This window comes from Urocitellus parryii, chromosome 2 (genome assembly GCF_045843805.1).
Source record: "Urocitellus parryii isolate mUroPar1 chromosome 2, mUroPar1.hap1, whole genome shotgun sequence".
NCBI classification, from domain to species: domain Eukaryota; kingdom Metazoa; phylum Chordata; class Mammalia; order Rodentia; family Sciuridae; genus Urocitellus; species Urocitellus parryii.
In genome coordinates this window covers 137,044,800-137,062,978 of record NC_135532.1, presented here as the reverse complement: position 1 = coordinate 137,062,978, position 18,179 = coordinate 137,044,800, and the positions used below count along the sequence as shown (strand labels likewise).

The 18,179-nt window shown below is 33.6% G+C and overlaps 1 protein-coding gene across 5 annotated transcripts in view; it reads left to right on the top strand.

Annotated features, from left to right (window-relative positions):
• Tbl1xr1 (TBL1X/Y related 1) overlaps positions 1 to 18,179 on the top strand; it is a 158,410-nt gene that overhangs the window by 97,322 nt on the left and 42,909 nt on the right. For 3 of the 5 annotated variants that reach the window (XM_026382756.2, XM_026382760.2, XM_077795314.1), the window contains exons 3-5: positions 4,733 to 4,835; positions 15,262 to 15,407; positions 17,837 to 18,059. In XM_026382756.2, coding sequence (XP_026238541.1) covers positions 4,778 to 4,835; positions 15,262 to 15,407; positions 17,837 to 18,059 — 427 coding nt within the window. In that variant the 5' untranslated portion in view covers positions 4,733 to 4,777. Of the gene's footprint in view, positions 1 to 4,732; positions 4,836 to 15,261; positions 15,408 to 17,592; positions 17,646 to 17,836; positions 18,060 to 18,179 lie in introns of those variants that run through there. The other 2 variants (XM_026382776.2, XM_026382775.2) reach the window with 2 other exon arrangements.

The following is an 18,179-nucleotide window of genomic DNA, read 5'->3' as shown; positions in this document are numbered from 1 at the left end:
TATTTTATGTATTTATGTGGTGCTGAGCATCAAACCCAGTGCCTCATACTTGCGAGGTAAGGGCTCTACTACTGAGTTACAACCCCAGCCCTCTTAATGAGATGGACCTTTTTTTACCCCTAATTCTTGAAGATGTCCATCTGGAGATATGACCATTTAAAAAAATATTGTAATGTGTTTTTTAGGTGTGAAAAAATACTTTATTAAGATTATTGTATTACCTGGTATTCTCTTGTGATTTGCAGGTTTCATCCATAATACTCTGTAAATTGTGCCAGTTCAATTACTGAAGGTTGAAAGAGGGAAGAGACAATGTAAATTCAGTTTCCTGAAGAAGTGGAGGCTAGAAAGGTTCACATGGCATGCATAAAATTATACAGGCTGCTTGTGATTTTACCTCTTTTGCATATTTTCTTAAATTTGTGATTGAGAGCTCTGGATTGTAGTAAAAAGGGGAAGGAAACAAAAAGTAGTTTAGAAGTTTATCTTTTCTTTTTTATTATTTTTGAGTTATAGGTGAGCATAGTATCTTTATTTTTTTAATTTTTATTTGGTGCTGAGGATCGAACCCAGAGCCTCAGGCATGGTAGGCCAGTGCTCTACCTCTGAGCCACAACCCCAGCCCGAAGCTTATCTTTTCTAAGTTATACTTTAATTTCTTAACATCCACCAATTATTTAGCTCTATGGTGACCATTAATCTGTTAACAAAACAACTGCCTCTGGCTCCAGAAAAGTCTCACAGTATAAAATTTGCCTATAAAAATTACCCTTTATGTAAAATATACATGTTACCTGGCATAGGCTTGGGAAACTTACCTGAAAAATATGCATGTATCAAAAAAATCAGAAGGTAAAATCCATGCCAGTTCATAAACTATCTTGTCTACCTGTTTTGTTTTAAATGTGCATTTATTTCTCTGGGTGGGGAGTGAAGAAATCATAAACTTTTCACTAAGATATTATATTCAAATTATTAAAGACATTTTGTAAAAAAAATAGCTTATGAATGAGATGAAGAACCAATGATTTATTTAAAAAGGATATTTTCATTTTTAGTGAATAAAATAATTTTCATGAGATTGAGTATTTAAAAATATAAACAGCATTTATTCTCATTTTAAGTATGAATCTCTTTGGGCTTAATATTACAGACAGCTGTGAGAGACGATATCCTTAAAATATTTTAAAAAACAGTTTCAGTTTTCAGGGCTAATAAACACAACAAAGTAAATATACTCTTTGCCATTGATGTTTTTAAGAAATCAAATGATTTAATTTTGCTTATTATTGTTTGACTAGTTATTGTATTAAAATAAGCTGAAACACATTTCATTTAGAGCTTACTGTTTCTTCTTGAGATTGTCTAACTATATCTAAATCATGTTGTATTTGCTTTACAGTTTACAAATATATTTAAAAATACTGAATAAAATAGGATTTCATTTAATAGTATACTTAATTTATTGTGTTTTAAACTATCTTTTAGAAGATATTAAAGTTTGGTCTTAAAATTTACCTTCCTTCACCATATGATATTTTAAACTCAAAAAAGTTGTGTTTCCTAACATTAGGGTTTTAATTCTTTTAAATGAGGTGGGAAATGAAGTGAAGGACAAAGCACTTTTTGGTAATGTCTTGAAGAATTTTTTTTTTTTGGGGGGAGGGGAAAAGGGACATTAGTGGGCAGAACATGATGGATATTGATACAACATGTCCTTTCATCGTCTTAAAGGTAGTCTTTATTTTCTAAAAGGTAGATTCTAACAATTGTGAATTAACTTATAAATTTAAAGGTATCAAATGATTAAATGGAGAGTTTTTTTTAAGAATTTGTGATAATGAAGTCCATCATGCTGCCCTGTGCCTATAGTCCTAGCTACCCTGGAGCCTGAGGCAGGAGGATCACTTGAGCATGTGAGTTTGAAACTAGTCTAGGTAACATAGAGAGCCCCTGTCTCTATGGAAGGAAACATATAATATATGATGATTAATATTTTAGATTTTCTGGGGCTGCCATGACAAAATACTGCAGACCGGATGGCCAGAACTACAAAAATCTATTTTTTCCCCACAATTCTGGAGGCTATATATTCAAGATAAAGTTGTTATCAGGAATGGTTTGTTCTGAAGACTCTCTCCTTGCTCAGAAGTGGATGCCTTCTATGTCCTTACATGACCTTTCCTTTGTGTGCATGTCTCCCTGGGGGACTCTTTTATAAGGGCACCAGTCACATTGAATTAGGGTTTACCCACATGGCCTCATTTTAACTTAATGACTTCTGTGACCAGGGTTTGTTTACATTCTGAAATGATTTAATACACACACACACACACCCCTTGTTTACTGTGATTTTATAGTTAAAAGGCACAATTCTAGAGCTGTATGGGGTGGATCATGACTGTCATTCTAGCCATTTGGGAGTCTGAGGCAGGAGGATCATAAGTTGGAGGCCATCCTGGGAATGTTATAGCTCAGTGGTAGTGCACCCTTTCATTTGATCCCCAGTACCATCCCCCCCAATAATAATAATAATAATAGGCCCTGCCATATTAATGTAGGTGGTATTATCACATTGTGTCTTGGTTTCAACAAGTTTGACCAAATTGGCTGTGATAACCCAGTGAGCAGCCTGGCCACAGATGACCTGTTTTTATCAACCTACTGTGATTGCTTCACAGTAGATTGAAAACACATACACAGCAAACAAAATAATTTTAGTAGATTATTCTGTATCTAAAAGTGGGAATAGTATGTGATAGTAGAGGCTGGCTGATCATTTTGTTTTGTCATTTATTTATATCATTTTTCATATAAACTGTACAGTGATAGTCTGCACTGAACATGGGACTTGACAATATACATTATGTCTTGAAATTAGCAACAGGACTCTCTAGTGCTAAGAATTCTTTGTATTTATTTTGGTGTCCCCCCCCACCATGGAATTCATCAATTTAATAACATTTCCATACACATGTACTCATGTTATTGTTATATTAAAATGAGGAAGATAATAAATATTGTGTAAGGACTAGATAGCCATGTATGTATTATATAGCACATAATCTATAAATGGAAATATTATTCTTCATTTTCCTTAACATTCAAAATAATAAGTAGTAGTATGCACATAAATGGGAATAAATAGATATATTTCAGATATTTTGAATTAAAAAGAAAACTTATCCACCAATATGCCTCTTAAAGAAGCTTGTAAGGTACCTACATTTTACATTCTTTGCCTACTTCTACCCTCAACCTTAGGTTCTGTCTGATCTCAATTTGCTTTACTTTTTCTTACCCAACCTGTAGTTAACTAATTGTCTTTTCTTCCCAACAACTTTTTAGGGCATAAAGGTGTGTCACTAGTCTACCCTTTTTATTTATATTTTCAAGACCTGTCATTGTACCATTCAAAGTGCTCAACTATAGTTTTGAGTAAATGCATTAAAAAGATCTAAATAAAATGCTCAGTGCATTATTTTTGTAGTGTTTCCTTGTTATCTAACACATTTAATCAGCACTTGTTTGGACATCACTCCAAAGTAATATGAGTAATTGTACATTTGACCTTCCTGGATCATGGGAGCAGAACCATAGGGCCACTCTCCTTGCACTGTGTGATTGATAATGTTTAAATGTTCTGGTGCAACTCTGCAGGGATTTCCTTCCTTACCTTCAGTTTAGCATTCTTTAAAGCATGATTCACTAGAAGCCTGTGCATCTTAGAAAGACCCATGGCATAGTGAGACAGTTGTTATCATTAAGTCCATAGTGTTAGGTACTGTCTGTGGGTCATATCCAGTCTACTACCCTTAAGGTCTACAAGCAGAGAAAGGTTCTTACATTTTAAGTGCTTGGGTGGTGAGAATCAAAAGAATGCTAATATTTTATGACACAGCAATTATCATGAAATTTGAATTGCAGTGTCCATAAATAAAGATTTATTGGAACACAGCCACACTCATTTGTTTACATGTTGCTGCTTTTGCAACATACGGCAGAATTGAGTAGTTGTGACAGACCGTATGGTTGGCAAAATCGAACAAATTATTTAACTGTCTGGCTCTTTACAGAAAAGTTTGTTGACCTCTTCTTTAAATTATTTCTGTGATAAAAAAAATGGATAAGTTTAACTAGATACACTTAAGTCATGTCTTTTACCCATTCTGTGTTCAAGATTTTTATATATCCAGTAAGAGTATTATTTGGATTTTAGGAAATTTTTCCTCAGCTTCTCTGCCTCATACAAATTTTCAAACCGTTGAGACTTGAACATTACATAAATGTTCAGAATGGAGATGTCAAATTCTGCCAAATTATGTAGACAAAGCCAGAGTAGATGACTTGTTGTTTTCCCCTACCCCGTGTTTTCAAAATATCTTTTCCTAAATAAGTAATATTCTTGATTTTAACAATTTACTGTTTTTCTACTTAAGGAGAGTAAAGGAAAAAATAATATAAAAAAGTTATTTGATATCATTAAAATATTATGTTGAAGCCCTCTTTATAAATTTTGCTGATGTTGCCTTGCAGAAAAATAGCAGCAGCCATGTTTTGATCATGTAATAATTTGTTAACTATGGAAGTAACTTTTTTAGGGATTATTATTAGGCAATATAGAACCTCATTTTAAATCATTTAATAAAAATCAAATGGTTTTTACAACATTGTTTACAATTTGTTTAACAATATTTTACTGAGAAAATAATTAACTTTGTTTTATTTTTAGGGTTATATCCTGTGTTGTGACCTCATGGTTTAAGTGGGAATAAAGATGAGTATAAGCAGTGATGAGGTCAACTTCTTGGTATATAGATACTTGCAAGAGTCAGGTGAGTACTTTTATAAAGTAAATAGGCCTCAAATTATTTTAATATTCTCAAAATAATCTTTTATGCATTTGAAATTTGTATCAGTCCAAACTGTTGAACCTTGTATGTTTCCTTAATGTCTGGACTGCCATTTTAAAGCTGTTTTACTGCATGGTTTAACTCTCTGACTCTTTCAAATATGTTGGAATTATCTCAGGCAAATATTTGTAACAACCAGTTTGTCTTTCTCTGTTAAAAGGCCATTTTTATAATTTATTATTAAATAAGATTATTGCACATGTTTAGTCGGAACATATAAACTCAGATATCATCAGTTTGAAAATGTATGTCCAGTGTCCTCAGTTAAATATTATTGGTCCTAATTGCAGTTAGCATTTCAAAAGTTAAATTAATTGTAATTTTTAAAGAATGATATCCTAAGTATTATCCCATTTGATTAAATGTATCATGAATATGAATTCTGATGAATGTATTGGACATGGTTATAAACACAGATCATTAAGTCATTGGCAATTAATATTAACTAAATCCCTGATCATCCAAGTTTTCTAGATATGTTAATAGATTAGGCAGCAAATAGAAGGATTACTGCAAGGGAAAATGAATGGATCAAGCTAAAAATGTAAAAGTAGAAGAGGGAAAACTGTTCAGTATAGCTGGAGTGTATGACAGTCATAAAGATAGATTGCAATGATAAGTGCAGATTTTTAACATTAGATGGAATAATTTAGTTAAAAATGTAAACTGCTAATCCAGAGATTAAATTTTAGAATTTATACCTTAAAGTGCATTTAAGTAGTAGATTGAGATGTGGTATAAAAAAGATAATTTTGTTAGTTGTATGTGAGGGAGGACAGAAGGAATACAATAGAGATATAAACTTCTAGGACATTGAGCTCTTAGGTTTTGATTTTTAGACTGGATTTTTAGGCAATTTTTTACTGAGAAAATACAAAGCCCTTCTTATAGGGCTTAGGGAGTTGTCCTTTTATTTTCGGGGAACCACATGGCCTTAGATTTAAACCCCATTGCTTGCTGAAAATGTCCCCATCTGTATTCTAGGTCTGAGTCTTTCTCTTGGGTGGATATTTTCTATTCCCAAGAACCTTCACTGCTCCTCTATGAATAGCTAAGAAGACAGGGACCAAGAAGGAAGTTCAGGGAAGGAAGTAACCAACCAACAGATAATAACTTATTATGAATCTTTAAAATTAATAGATCTTGTTTTGTTTAAACTGGTATGGAAGGTCGAAGACTTCCAAATATTGATTTGAATAAGATAAAATGACTAATAAAGTGAAAAAGTAGTGACCTGGTGATTATTTTCTATGTGACATATATAAAATACTTTTGGTCAAAGTGGAAAAGAGTTTATTGGATCAGAATAACACTGTTTTCTACTTTTAAACCTGACCACCTCTTTAAGCCAGAGCTTTGAGTCTTTTGGACAAAAGTCTCACAAATTGAACAAATACTTTTACAACTGAAGGGTAGATAGATTGGAAATATATTATAAAAGCTTATTGATATAGTAGGAAGGCAGCAATTTAGGTTGAACCATAGAAGGTTTTGGAGTTCAAAAACAGTTGAACAGCTCATCAGTGTTCTGCAGTTCATTCAGCTTGTGCTGAGGTGAAGCAGAGCAAATCGAGGTTAGAGTGTTAATGAGTGTTCAAATTTTCCTGTTTCCAAGTGGAAGTCTACAAATTGATATTTTATGTTCTTATAAGAATATATAATGAGGAAAAAGGGGCAGTAAAATAATATTCTGGTTTAATTTCTGAAAGAGTTGGAGTGATGAAATATTATCAAAAGCATACTTAAAGTTGCTTATGTTCTCAGAGAAACCCCTTCTAAATTCCATGTTTTAAGGTATTTTAAGTCAGTAAAAATAAAGCAAACAGTATATTTTTAAAACAACATTGTATTATGGACTGATATGTATCTTAAATCCTTTAGAATTGTTTCCTGCATCATTAGGTGTGCTTTTTGTTATTCTTCAGAAACTTAAAAGTTTCTGTGTACTGGTAATGAGGTACATTAGTAAGTCACATTGCTAAAAATAGAAACACCAGTCCTTTCTGTTTATGTTATGATTTATTGGGAGTAGAATCAGATTCTGCTGATAACATTTTGACTTATGGCAATTTTTATAGGTTCACAACATAAAATTTATAAATTTAGGAACAGTCTTTAGCAGAGTTCTAAAGTCTGATCCTCTGACCACCTGTATCAGAATCAGGTAGGAAGCATTGAGTGGGGCCCAGGAATCTGCATTTTACAAAGCCCCAAGATGATTCATAGGTGTAATAATGTTTGAAAGCCAGTGGTCTGTTTTAATTGAAGGACAGTTGAAACTTGACAACAGAGTTGACACCAGGAAGGTAACATGTTCTGAATATCTTGGAAAAAATTATAATTAGTAACTACTCAAGATGAAGTAGAAAGTATGAAACGTACATGCACTGAGATTTGGAGTGCAAAACTATCTTCTAAAGAGGAGCTAGCTGCCTTTAAGAGTGGTGTATCTGTAGTTGTGACCAAGGTTTACCGGGACCAATGAGGCATATTTTTGTCAGAAAGGTTACCATGAGACATAGATTTTAATTTACCTCAAGAAACAGGAGGCAGTAGAGAGTTTTAAGAATTTTATAGTTCCGTGAACTCTGGACAGGGTTCACAAAGAATCCAGACTCTCACCCATAACCAGATTCTGTAGATCTGGTTGCTTGCCACGTCATGTATTCCAAAAGCTCCTTCTTGGTTCTGATTCCTGATTATACATAAATTTGGTGATTTTTGCAGTTGATTCAAGTTTGGAGTAACCTGGTCCAGAATTCCTTTTCAGGGTTATTTTGGGAGTAGTGTATTTAATACCATAACTTATGAGGGATAATTATTGAGAATTAATCATTAAATATTTAAGCAGTATGACACATTGCTTGCAGGTTATAACTGTTTTCTTTTGAAAGATTTAAAGCAAATATAAAAGAAACTATAGAGTCTTAACACTGCTTCCTTCCTTACAAAAGAGCATTGATTGAATTGGGGTGGGAGGTTTGCAGAAAGGGAGCAGTCAAGGCAAAGAAAGAATGTGTGCAAAGGTGTTGAAGGATCTGGTTGGTGAAGACTCCAATAAGAAAAATAAAATTTCCTCCCCTATCTAATTATCTAAAAGGCTCTCAAGGTTCAGAGACACCTTGTGAAAGTTTTGTTCTGCTTTGATACAAAAATGCTTTTGAAGTAATATTTTTCAGTAAGAATCTTAAAGCATTTCTTCTCTGCCGTGTTTAATCTTGGACTGTGGTTTCTATCTCCCGAGGGAATAAAATTACCTAAATTAGCTTAGTGTTAAGTTTTTGTTTTTTTTTTTACTACTATCAGTATTAGAAGATATTATATGTTAAAAGTCCATCTCCTTCCCCCAGATTACATACCTTTTCAGAGAATCATTTTCCTCATTCATAAAATTTATTACTTATAGAAAAAAGATTACACTGTGATCATCAGCCTTGAATGTTTAATGGACTTCACTGTTACAAATCAGCCATCTCCTCACACATCAAAACAAATTAAAAGTAGATTTATTGTTGGGATTTTATTAATGTTATGATTTTTAATTTTTCTCAATTTTATCTCTAGAAAGTGCACCTAGGGTAATTAATTGGTGTTTACCATTCTGCACTTATATGAAATAGACCCATATTCGTGTATATTTCCTAGGAAATAAACACTTTTTCCCTTTTGAGATGACTTGAAAATTGAAAACATTTGAAATATAGTACTGTCTGTATGTCATACTAGATGATTGACTGGATTCAGCATTCTCCCTTTAATTGGTGTTTGCCCACTAGCATTAATTTGATTGCCCCCAAAACTTATACATTTATCAATTATGTGCAGATAAATACCTTAGAGGCTTAGAGTAGGATGTTTTAAAATTTCCCTCTTTCCTAATCCCCTTTCCTTCTTTTGCCTCACCAATGACTCTTGTCAGTTAAAGTTTATTTTTTTCTGAAGAAATTGTTCCTGGTAATTTTTTGTGAACCTCCCTTTTGTCGTTTTATATGCAAATGTGCTATAATATAATCTTGCTTAAATTGTGTATTTAGTTGGAGAATTCTTTATTAGACTATCATCTTACATGTTTAAGAGCTCCATAGCATCTCTATTGATGTGTTTGACTATTGGAAGCCAGGGAAACAGTTGCTGCTTATGATTGAAAGACTAACTGGAAGTGGCAAAACAAAATGACTTCATTATTAAAATAAGTTATTTTCACACTACTTTAAAAAATTCTAATGTTTTAGAACCGAGATTCATCTCACATACATTTACTGTTTATTTGAAGGTGATGATATATGTAGCATTTAATTGATGAAAGCTCATCTCATTTCTTTTACACTTCACTGCTTTTCATTGTTCACTTTTCTAAACTTTAAAAAAGATCCAGTATATAGGCCTTGCACCAACCACACCACTTTTATGAGATGGCACTATTACTCAAATGTTGAACAGGTTGAGCATCCCTAATCCAAAAATCTGAAATCCAAAATGCTTTTGAACAACTAATAATAAAAATTAAAAAAACCCCAAAAACATAACAGACACTAGTATGGCAGTATGTAAAAAAGTGGATGTGTAACCAGTGTGATTCTGCAATCTGTATACGGGGTAAAAATGGGAGTTCATAACCCACTTGAATCAAATGTATGAAATATGATATGTCAAGAACTATGTAGTGATTTGAACAACTAATAATAATAATAAAAAAATGCTTCAACACCAGCAACTTTGAGTGCCAGTAAAATTAATGCAAGTAGAAAATTCCACATCTGATCTCATGTGAATGATACCAGTCAAAATGCCGGCATGCTGGGGCTGGGGTCATGGCTGAGAGGAAGAGTGCTCGCCTAGCATGTGTTAGGCCCTGGGTTCGATCCTCTACACTGCATAATAAAATGAAATGAAATAAAATAAAATAAAGGTATTGTGTCCACTTACAACTAAAAAATAAATGTGTTTTAAAAAATGCAGGCATGCTAAAAATATTATGTAAAATTACTTTCAGACTGTATATGAGGCACACATATGAATGTGGTGCTGCTTGGGAGACAGAAGCAGGAGGATCACAAGTTCAAGGCCAGCTTGGTCAAGTTGGACCATGTTTCAAAACAAAAAGGGGCTTGGGTTGGAATTTAGAGGTAGTATGCTTTGAGGTTCAATTGTTTGTTTAGCCCCATCCCCCCAAGGAAAAAAAGGATTTTGTGTATCAACTTGGATTTCATCCATAAGATCTCATTATATATGTACAAATATTCCAAAATCCAAAGTCTGTTACATACATAGTCTCAAGCATTTCAGATAAATACTCGACTTATATTTGTTTATAAGATCACACATCAAAACCATGTGTTATTATCTTTCAACTTAGAAAACATGATCAAAATAGGCAGAAAATAATATGTATAAAGTTTAGGTCTTCACCTATATTACACATAGCTTATTCATTCACTTATCTCATTTAGCTATTAATCTATTAGCCCCATTAATGGTTAGTAAAAAAATGTCAGCAAATTACAGTGTAGTTTTTTTTGACTTGAATAAAGGTAACTGGGATAGGTAATCATTCCTTCCTTCATACCTCACTTCCAGTGGCATTTATAAGCAGACTGTAACATCGGATTGGATGGAGTTAGGTTAACTTGCTAATCAGTAATGTGCCGCTAGCCACGAAGAACAGGAGAAAAGAACTCGGTATCTGATATGTTCACCTTCAATTATCCTTCTAAATTTTATGAGTAAATGACTACCTACAGAAGTACAAGTAGGTACATAGTTTTTCTTTATAATAAAAGGTGGAGTGACCTTGATTTGACATATATAGTTGTTGTATACTTGTTCAATTAAAAGTAAACAGCAAGTACTTATCATAAGTGCCACTAATTAAGGTACTTTTATACTTCCAAATCAGTTTTTCCTGTTTTGTAAGCTAAATAATCATTTTTGTCAACACAGAAAATTTCTACTATTCATTCCTGCTGACATACTTATGAAGGACAAAGGTCTTTTGAGATAATTGCCAAAGTTGTTTAATCTTAATTTTTTAAAAGAATACCCAGTATATCAAGGATATAAGGAAGTGTATAGATTTTAGTGGCATTATAAATTTTCGCGCGCGCGCGCGCACATACACACACACACACACACACATATATATGAAATTTCTTTTTTGAAAGCAGTTTGGCAATTGTGAAACTCCCTTTAAAATGCTAATGTTCCATTCAGCTTTTGGGGAATCTTTCCTAAGGAGAAAGAAAAAAAATATTTATGGCAAAAGCCTATACATACAGATGTTTGATGCAAGAATCTTTTTAAATAGTGAGCACTGAAAAAGGTGCTCACTATTGGTATGAATAATTCTTTGCCACATATATTTATTGACTGAATATTATGATAGCATTAAAATTATTTCAGAAAATAGAATTTGTATAAAGTGTTTTTTGTGTTTCTGTTTTCTTTGTTTTTCTACTGTGCTGGGATTTAGTTCCAGGACCTTATGTATTGTAGACAAGCACTGTACCACAGTTACATCTACAGCCCTATATTGAAGGACAATACTGGGTACAAAATTGTATATCTAGTGTGTAAGTGCTGTGCCTAACTCTTCAATATCTAGTGTCCCCCTTAACATCCCTTACCCACTTTCTTTTTACCTTTTCTGAAATCTGGATCTGAAGGGCAGAGTTAGAAATAGTTTTTCCACTTTGGAGGCGCTGGGGATACACTTTTCTATCTGAAGTTTAATAGGACTTTGAATAAAATTGCACCCCACCCCTTCAAATTAGGACTCTATGTTGTGTTCATAGTTAAGCTTTGCCTTTTAAAAAATCTTTTGGTCTGGTTCAGATACCCTATTCCATAACAATGGTGTTTCAAAGTCCATTTTCTTATTTCTGTGCTCCCTGTGCAGAGTAGAGTAGCTGGTTCTGGAAAACTGACTCCCATTCAAGAACAGGATCTCTAACATCTGAGGGAAAACACTTTCTGGAACAAAAACTACAGAGAATGGTTTTTTGATCCCCTGTGTAACATTACACACAGATGCAGGCACATACCTGCTACTCTATATCTCTGTCACAAACTATTATTGTGTACTGAACTTCATGGTCTTCAGCCACATTGTCTCTAGATTTTCTCTTCTTATTCCCTAAATCTTACTTACCTTATTGAGTATTACAGAGGTATTATTCATGTCAGATTTTGCTTTTACTCCTGAAAAGAAACATGCTATATTCTGGCTACTAGATTTCATGGTGCATTTCATCAGGTCACACATTTAAATGATCCCTTTTGCCTTCTATGTAAATTAAAAGCTGTTCCTGAAAAAGTTTTTCTCATTAAACATATTTATAAATAAATGGGGACTCTTTTGTGTGTGGCATAAACTTTGTTCAAGTTGTAGATTGTTTTTTCAAAGAAGAGTTAAGCCATATGCTTTTTTAGAGTCACAGATTTTTAGATATGCCAAAATACATTATTGTAGAATTGCATTCTCATTTAACAAATGTTTATAGAGTTACTTGGTAAACCAGGTGATATGCTAGTTTCTCAGAATTAAAGGATTACTAGACTTAAACCCTTTTACTCAGACAGTCCAGTCTAGTAATCAGACATGTGCATAAACCATAGACACACAGGTAATAGCTATTTAGTGTGGCAGCTGCTATGCATCAACATTTTGCACATTCTTTTGGCAGAAAAGAATAGGTGAGTGAGGGTCAAGAGACAGTAGAGTGATGGAATTTGGAGGTAAAATGACAGAGCTTGGCAAATGGTCGAATGCCAGAGGCCAGAGGAGAGGTGGGAACTTTATGATTATGATTTTCAGGTATAATGAAGTGAGGACAGAATTTCCTAAAGGGGGCGGGATTTTTAAGGAAGAGAAGAATAAAAGTAGTGTTGAACATAATGGAATTTGGAGGTAAAATGACAGAGCTTGGCAAATGGTCGAATGCCAGAGGCCAGAGGAGAGGTGGGAACTTTATGATTATGATTTTCAGGTATAATGAAGTGAGGACAGAATTTCCTAAAGGGGGCGGGATTTTTAAGGAAGAGAAGAATAAAAGTAGTGTTGAACATAATGATTTTAGGTTGCCTCTGACTGAAATAAAGAGAACATTATAATTGAGCATGTTAACTGGAACTTCTTTAGGGTAAACATTAATGGGAAGTTCCAAAATGATGCTAATGACTACTTCAGGATTGTTTCGTTACCATTGAGAATATCCTGAACACATTTGCGTAACTTGGGATGTATATGAGGATCTAAGATGGCTTCTCTCTTGACCTGACAGACGGAATAATATCAAGATGTATACAGCATTCCATCCAGAAGTGGGCACAGTTCCTCCTGAAACTCTCAGATAGGCAGAGTACTACTTCAAGTTTAAATTATAAGCAAATTAAATAGAGTCTAAATGTAGCAACTTTGAATAAATGGTACCCATGAACAGAATATACAGAAATCATGGACTTTGTGTAATTGTTGAATCTTATGTAAGTCAACACACTTTTAAAACCCTGCTGCTAATACAGCTAAGATATAATGTTTCATGCCTATATAATGCTACTTTCTAGGAAACTGAGTTGAACACAATACAGTGATGTACTCAGGAGCAGGTGTTCACTATCTCTCTGCCTTAACTCTATCCTTGTCTATGTTCTGACTTTGTTAAAGAGGAACAGTAGCGTGTGTTGGAATTTGAGTCCTTACTCTCTTACTTAGAGGCTGTTTTCCCCACCTGGTGATTCAGATGAAAACATAATAAATTTTGTACTTGAGAATGGCAGCCGACACATTGTGTAGGCCCTCACTATGAATGGTATCTTCTATCTCTAAGTTGTTTCAAATTCTGAACCATTTGGCCTTTTGGCTTTTCCTACCTCTTAGTTATGATTTATTGAAGAAATTATTTAGGATGTAGCAGGGTATTAAAAACAGGAGTTTCCAGCCTTATTGCTTGTGGATTTCATTGCTGTATCTCAAATTCCTTCTCCCAATTCTCCTGAGTCCCTAGTCTTAGCTTTCTACCCTAGCAATCTGAGACTTATTCATATTCCAGGAGTTGTAGGTTTCTTGATAAGACAGTTTTAAATGATGCTTCCCCCCCCCATTAGTATTTTTTAAAAATCATTTTTATGAACTCACATTAAGCCGAAAACTATGAAGTGTTTAATCATAATAATTTTGCTTGTGGTTGAAGTCAGGAGGTTAAAAAAATCCAGGTCTTTTAAAAGTAATGTCTTTTCACTTCTTACCTCTCCCTCTACCAGTATGTATGGATGTAGTAGGGTTAGATGTTCTAAGGAGAGAAGAGAGCCCTGAGGAATATCAGCTTAGGTGTGCTTTGACTATCTGAACTAATTGAAATATTTCCTAGCTACATGCTATTTGTGACCCTCATGGTGTTTATTGTAAACTGTTCATAGGTTCCACAAAGAACCTTAAGAGTAGGAGCATAAAATACAAAAAGCCATGTATAAACACTGAAAAACAAGGATAAACTGTTAGATTGTTAAGTCAGTTTAACTAAGAACCAAACTCATTCATTTACTTTTTTTAGTTTGAACTTTCTTAAAATTCTATATATTCTATATATATGTGTGCAAAAACTTATAAAATTGCTCCCTTACTGATAAAATATGATGAATATTTTGTTAAACAGAGCAACCCCTTTTGGGTCTATTAGTTTCCTAGAACTTCTGAGTATGGACTAGATTTTCATAAAAAATAAGGCTAACTAAAGAGATTTTTGTTAAGTGAATATTCTGGTTTTAAGTATTTCACATGAAAAGTAGATAATTTAAACACTCAGCTCATGCATAAAGAAATTTAAATTTTAGAATTTCATTTATAAATTTGCTTTCATTATACTCTTTTATTTCTGAAGTAGTTTGAAAAAGCTGCATTATATTAAAGGTGTTAGACAATTTGTATGTAGAAAATTAAATACACTGGAAATATTAAGTGTCAGTCTTTTGTGGTCTCAATTATCCTGAGTGAAGTAATTAAGTCACATGATTTCCAAAGGCCTTTTTAACTTTTTAAACTTGATGCTTTTGTTGAGGAAAATTATGTATCACTGCTGAAGTTTAGAAAATTTGAAGCCAAGCAATCCAGTAAGTACTAGAAATTTTGAAGAGTACTTTAAGTAATTAGGAGAAAGGGAAATACATAAAGGCTACCATATTTAGATATATTTTTTTTGTTATTTGTTTGTTTAAAACACTTGACCTTAGCTATCATTCTAGAATTTAAATGATGGAATGCAATTTTGAACGATTGTGGAGGTCTTTTAATTCATGTAATTTAGTTTGTTGGCACTAGGAAAATAAATACTCATACCTTTTCTTTTGCTTTTAGGGTTTTCTCATTCAGCATTTACCTTTGGTATAGAAAGCCATATAAGTCAGTCTAATATAAATGGTGCACTCGTCCCACCTGCTGCATTGATTTCTATCATCCAGAAAGGTCTACAGTATGTAGAGGCAGAAGTTAGTATTAACGAGGTAAGGCAGACTTATTTCAAATACTAATCCTTAAATGTGTTCTTAAATTAGCTGTCATGTCTGTTTGTTTTCTCATTGTCTCTGACTTTAACTTCCTTGGCTTAATAGAAACGAAAGGGTATTATTCCTGTTGTATTAGATTGTTCAGGCAAGGCATGTTGGATCACAGGTATAAGGACTATTATTTGTAACTTATTTTCTTTAATATGTTTTTATAAGTAAGCAGTAGGAAATGATTTTCATTAACACACCAGCATTGTATTGAAATACTGAGACCAAATTTATGGTGGAGAATTGGAAACTCAATGTTGTTTGGATATACCCTGATTTTAGAAGCAATTTATAATTGAAGCCAGCTCTTAACACTATTGTCTAAGATCCACATATGAAGTAATTTGTTTAGTTCAGGTGTCAGCAAACTGTGGTGCATGCATGAGGCAAATCCCGTCTGTCCCTGATTTTATATAAATGTTTTAAAACACAGACTCATTCATTTATTCTGGTATAGGCTGTTTATGATAGAATTTGGTAGTTGTAACAGAGCCTATGACCTATGAGGTCTAAGTTAATATTTACTAGCTGGGCTTTCACAGAAGTTTGCATACCTCTGATCTAAGGTAACATTTTCATACATGGATAGGAGTCAGAACATGTGGAGTTTTTTTCTTTATTTTCATTTGAGAAATTAAATTTTTCCCCTTTTGCTAAAATTTACCTGAAACATTTATGATTTCTGTATCTGTGTTTATTAAATACATAGTATACTACATTATTTATGGATTTCCTCATTCCTATGACTAAAAAATCCATTAGTACTAATTGAAATATGTCTTTATTGTCTTTTAGCACTTTCTCTTTCAAAGTATGCTTTATTGTAAGGGTGATAAGCAAGTTCCACCACTGGCCATAGGTGGAATCTCAGTTTAGCCAACAAATTTTGTCTGAATTTATCGTAATATTCCACACTGTATCTGTGTTGGTTTTAGTAAGTAGTTTGTATTTGTGTTAAAATGTTTTTTTCCTCTGAATAATTCAGTATAATCTAATTCAGAAAAAATGTGCTGAATTTTTGTAACTCAGCGTGTTCTATCACATTACTATAGATTATCAGTAGTACATGTTCACTAGTAAGTGAACCAGGCTTCACATATGCATGTTCCTAACTAATTTGCATTGTTTCTGTTTCTTACTTGCTGCGAGTTACTGTGTCTCTCTTTGTGCTCACTGGAGAATTTTATTAATTATGAACTTCCTAATGTTAATAAAGTGGAGCATTGGAAATTATAGCAATTTCATAAAACAGAGAGCACTAGCCTATATTACTGATGGAACTTCTCAAACATCAGAGCAGCGAAGACTTAACTGGAGAGCTTGTTGGTCCCTGATTGTTGAGCCTGCCCTCAGAGATTTGATTCTTTAGCTTTGATTCTTTGTTTTTTTCCCCTGATGCTGGGGATTATTGAATAGGCAAGTGCTTTGCTGCTGAACTACCCTCCACCTCTAGACCTAAATCAACATTTCATATAAGCTACCAGGTGATGGCCTTGCTGTTGGTACTTGGGTAGTATTTTGAGTAGCACTGGGTTAAGGGATCCCAGCTGCCATTGACTAACTCTATAAAGTCTTTAAATCTTACTGTGCTTTCATTTCAGCATTAATAAAATGAGATGATTATATGGCATGATATCTGAAGCCTATTTCTGCTTTAATATTTTAATAAAATCACAAGGAACTTTATTTTCCAGCCAAAAATATTTTAAAAGTTTTTAGTTTCTTAAAGAAGTGTGATTGCTGCTCATTATTCTCAAGGATTGTTTCTATGACCCCCACCACCACAAATACCAAAATCTGTGAATGCCAAAGTCTGTTACATTAAGTGGTGTATTATTTGCATGTACTACATATATCATACTTTCAATCAGCAATTGTTGTTCTGTATTGTTTAGGGAATAATGACAAGAAAAACGTCTGCATGTTCAGTACATGTAATTTTTACCATAAATATTTTCTATCCACAGTTGTTTGACTCTATAGATTGGGACTTGTAGATACAGAGGATTGGCTGTATAATGTGGCACTAAGCCACTTAAAATTGTATAACTATTCCATATTGATTGTCTTTTTTGACAAACAGAATTTTAGAATCAAAAACCTTTGTACCATCTGGGCCTATGTTCTTATTTTCAGCATTGACCTCTTATATTTCAACTGCATCTTTCCAGCATTAATCAACATGAAGTAAGTGAAAAGAAAAATTTGAACAGCCAGCTGGAGTTGTCTCCTAAAGTGTCCTTCTGTCCGTTCTTCCTTGCATGAGTTCTGAAAATGTCTTTCATGAAATGAAGATTTTCATTTCTGCTGTTGATTGAATATAAGTAACCCTAAATAGTACCTTTTATTTCTTCCCTCTCATGATTTTCTGTATCCAGGATGGTACCTTGTTTGATGGTCGACCCATAGAGTCTCTGTCCCTGATCGATGCCGTAATGCCTGATGTAGTACAAACAAGACAACAAGCTTATAGAGATAAGCTTGCACAGCAACAGGCAGCAGCTGCTGCAGCTGCTGCAGCTGCCACCAACCAACAAGGATCTGCAAAAAATGGAGAAAACACAGCAAATGGGGAGGAGAATGGAGCACATACTATAGCAAGTGAGCTAAAAGTTTGTAGACTCCTTTTCAGGGAAAATATTTTGCTTTCTTGAAATGCCCCATCTTCTAAATTGAAATAACTTTTAACTGTTTCATTTATACCAGCTTGTTGCCCTAACT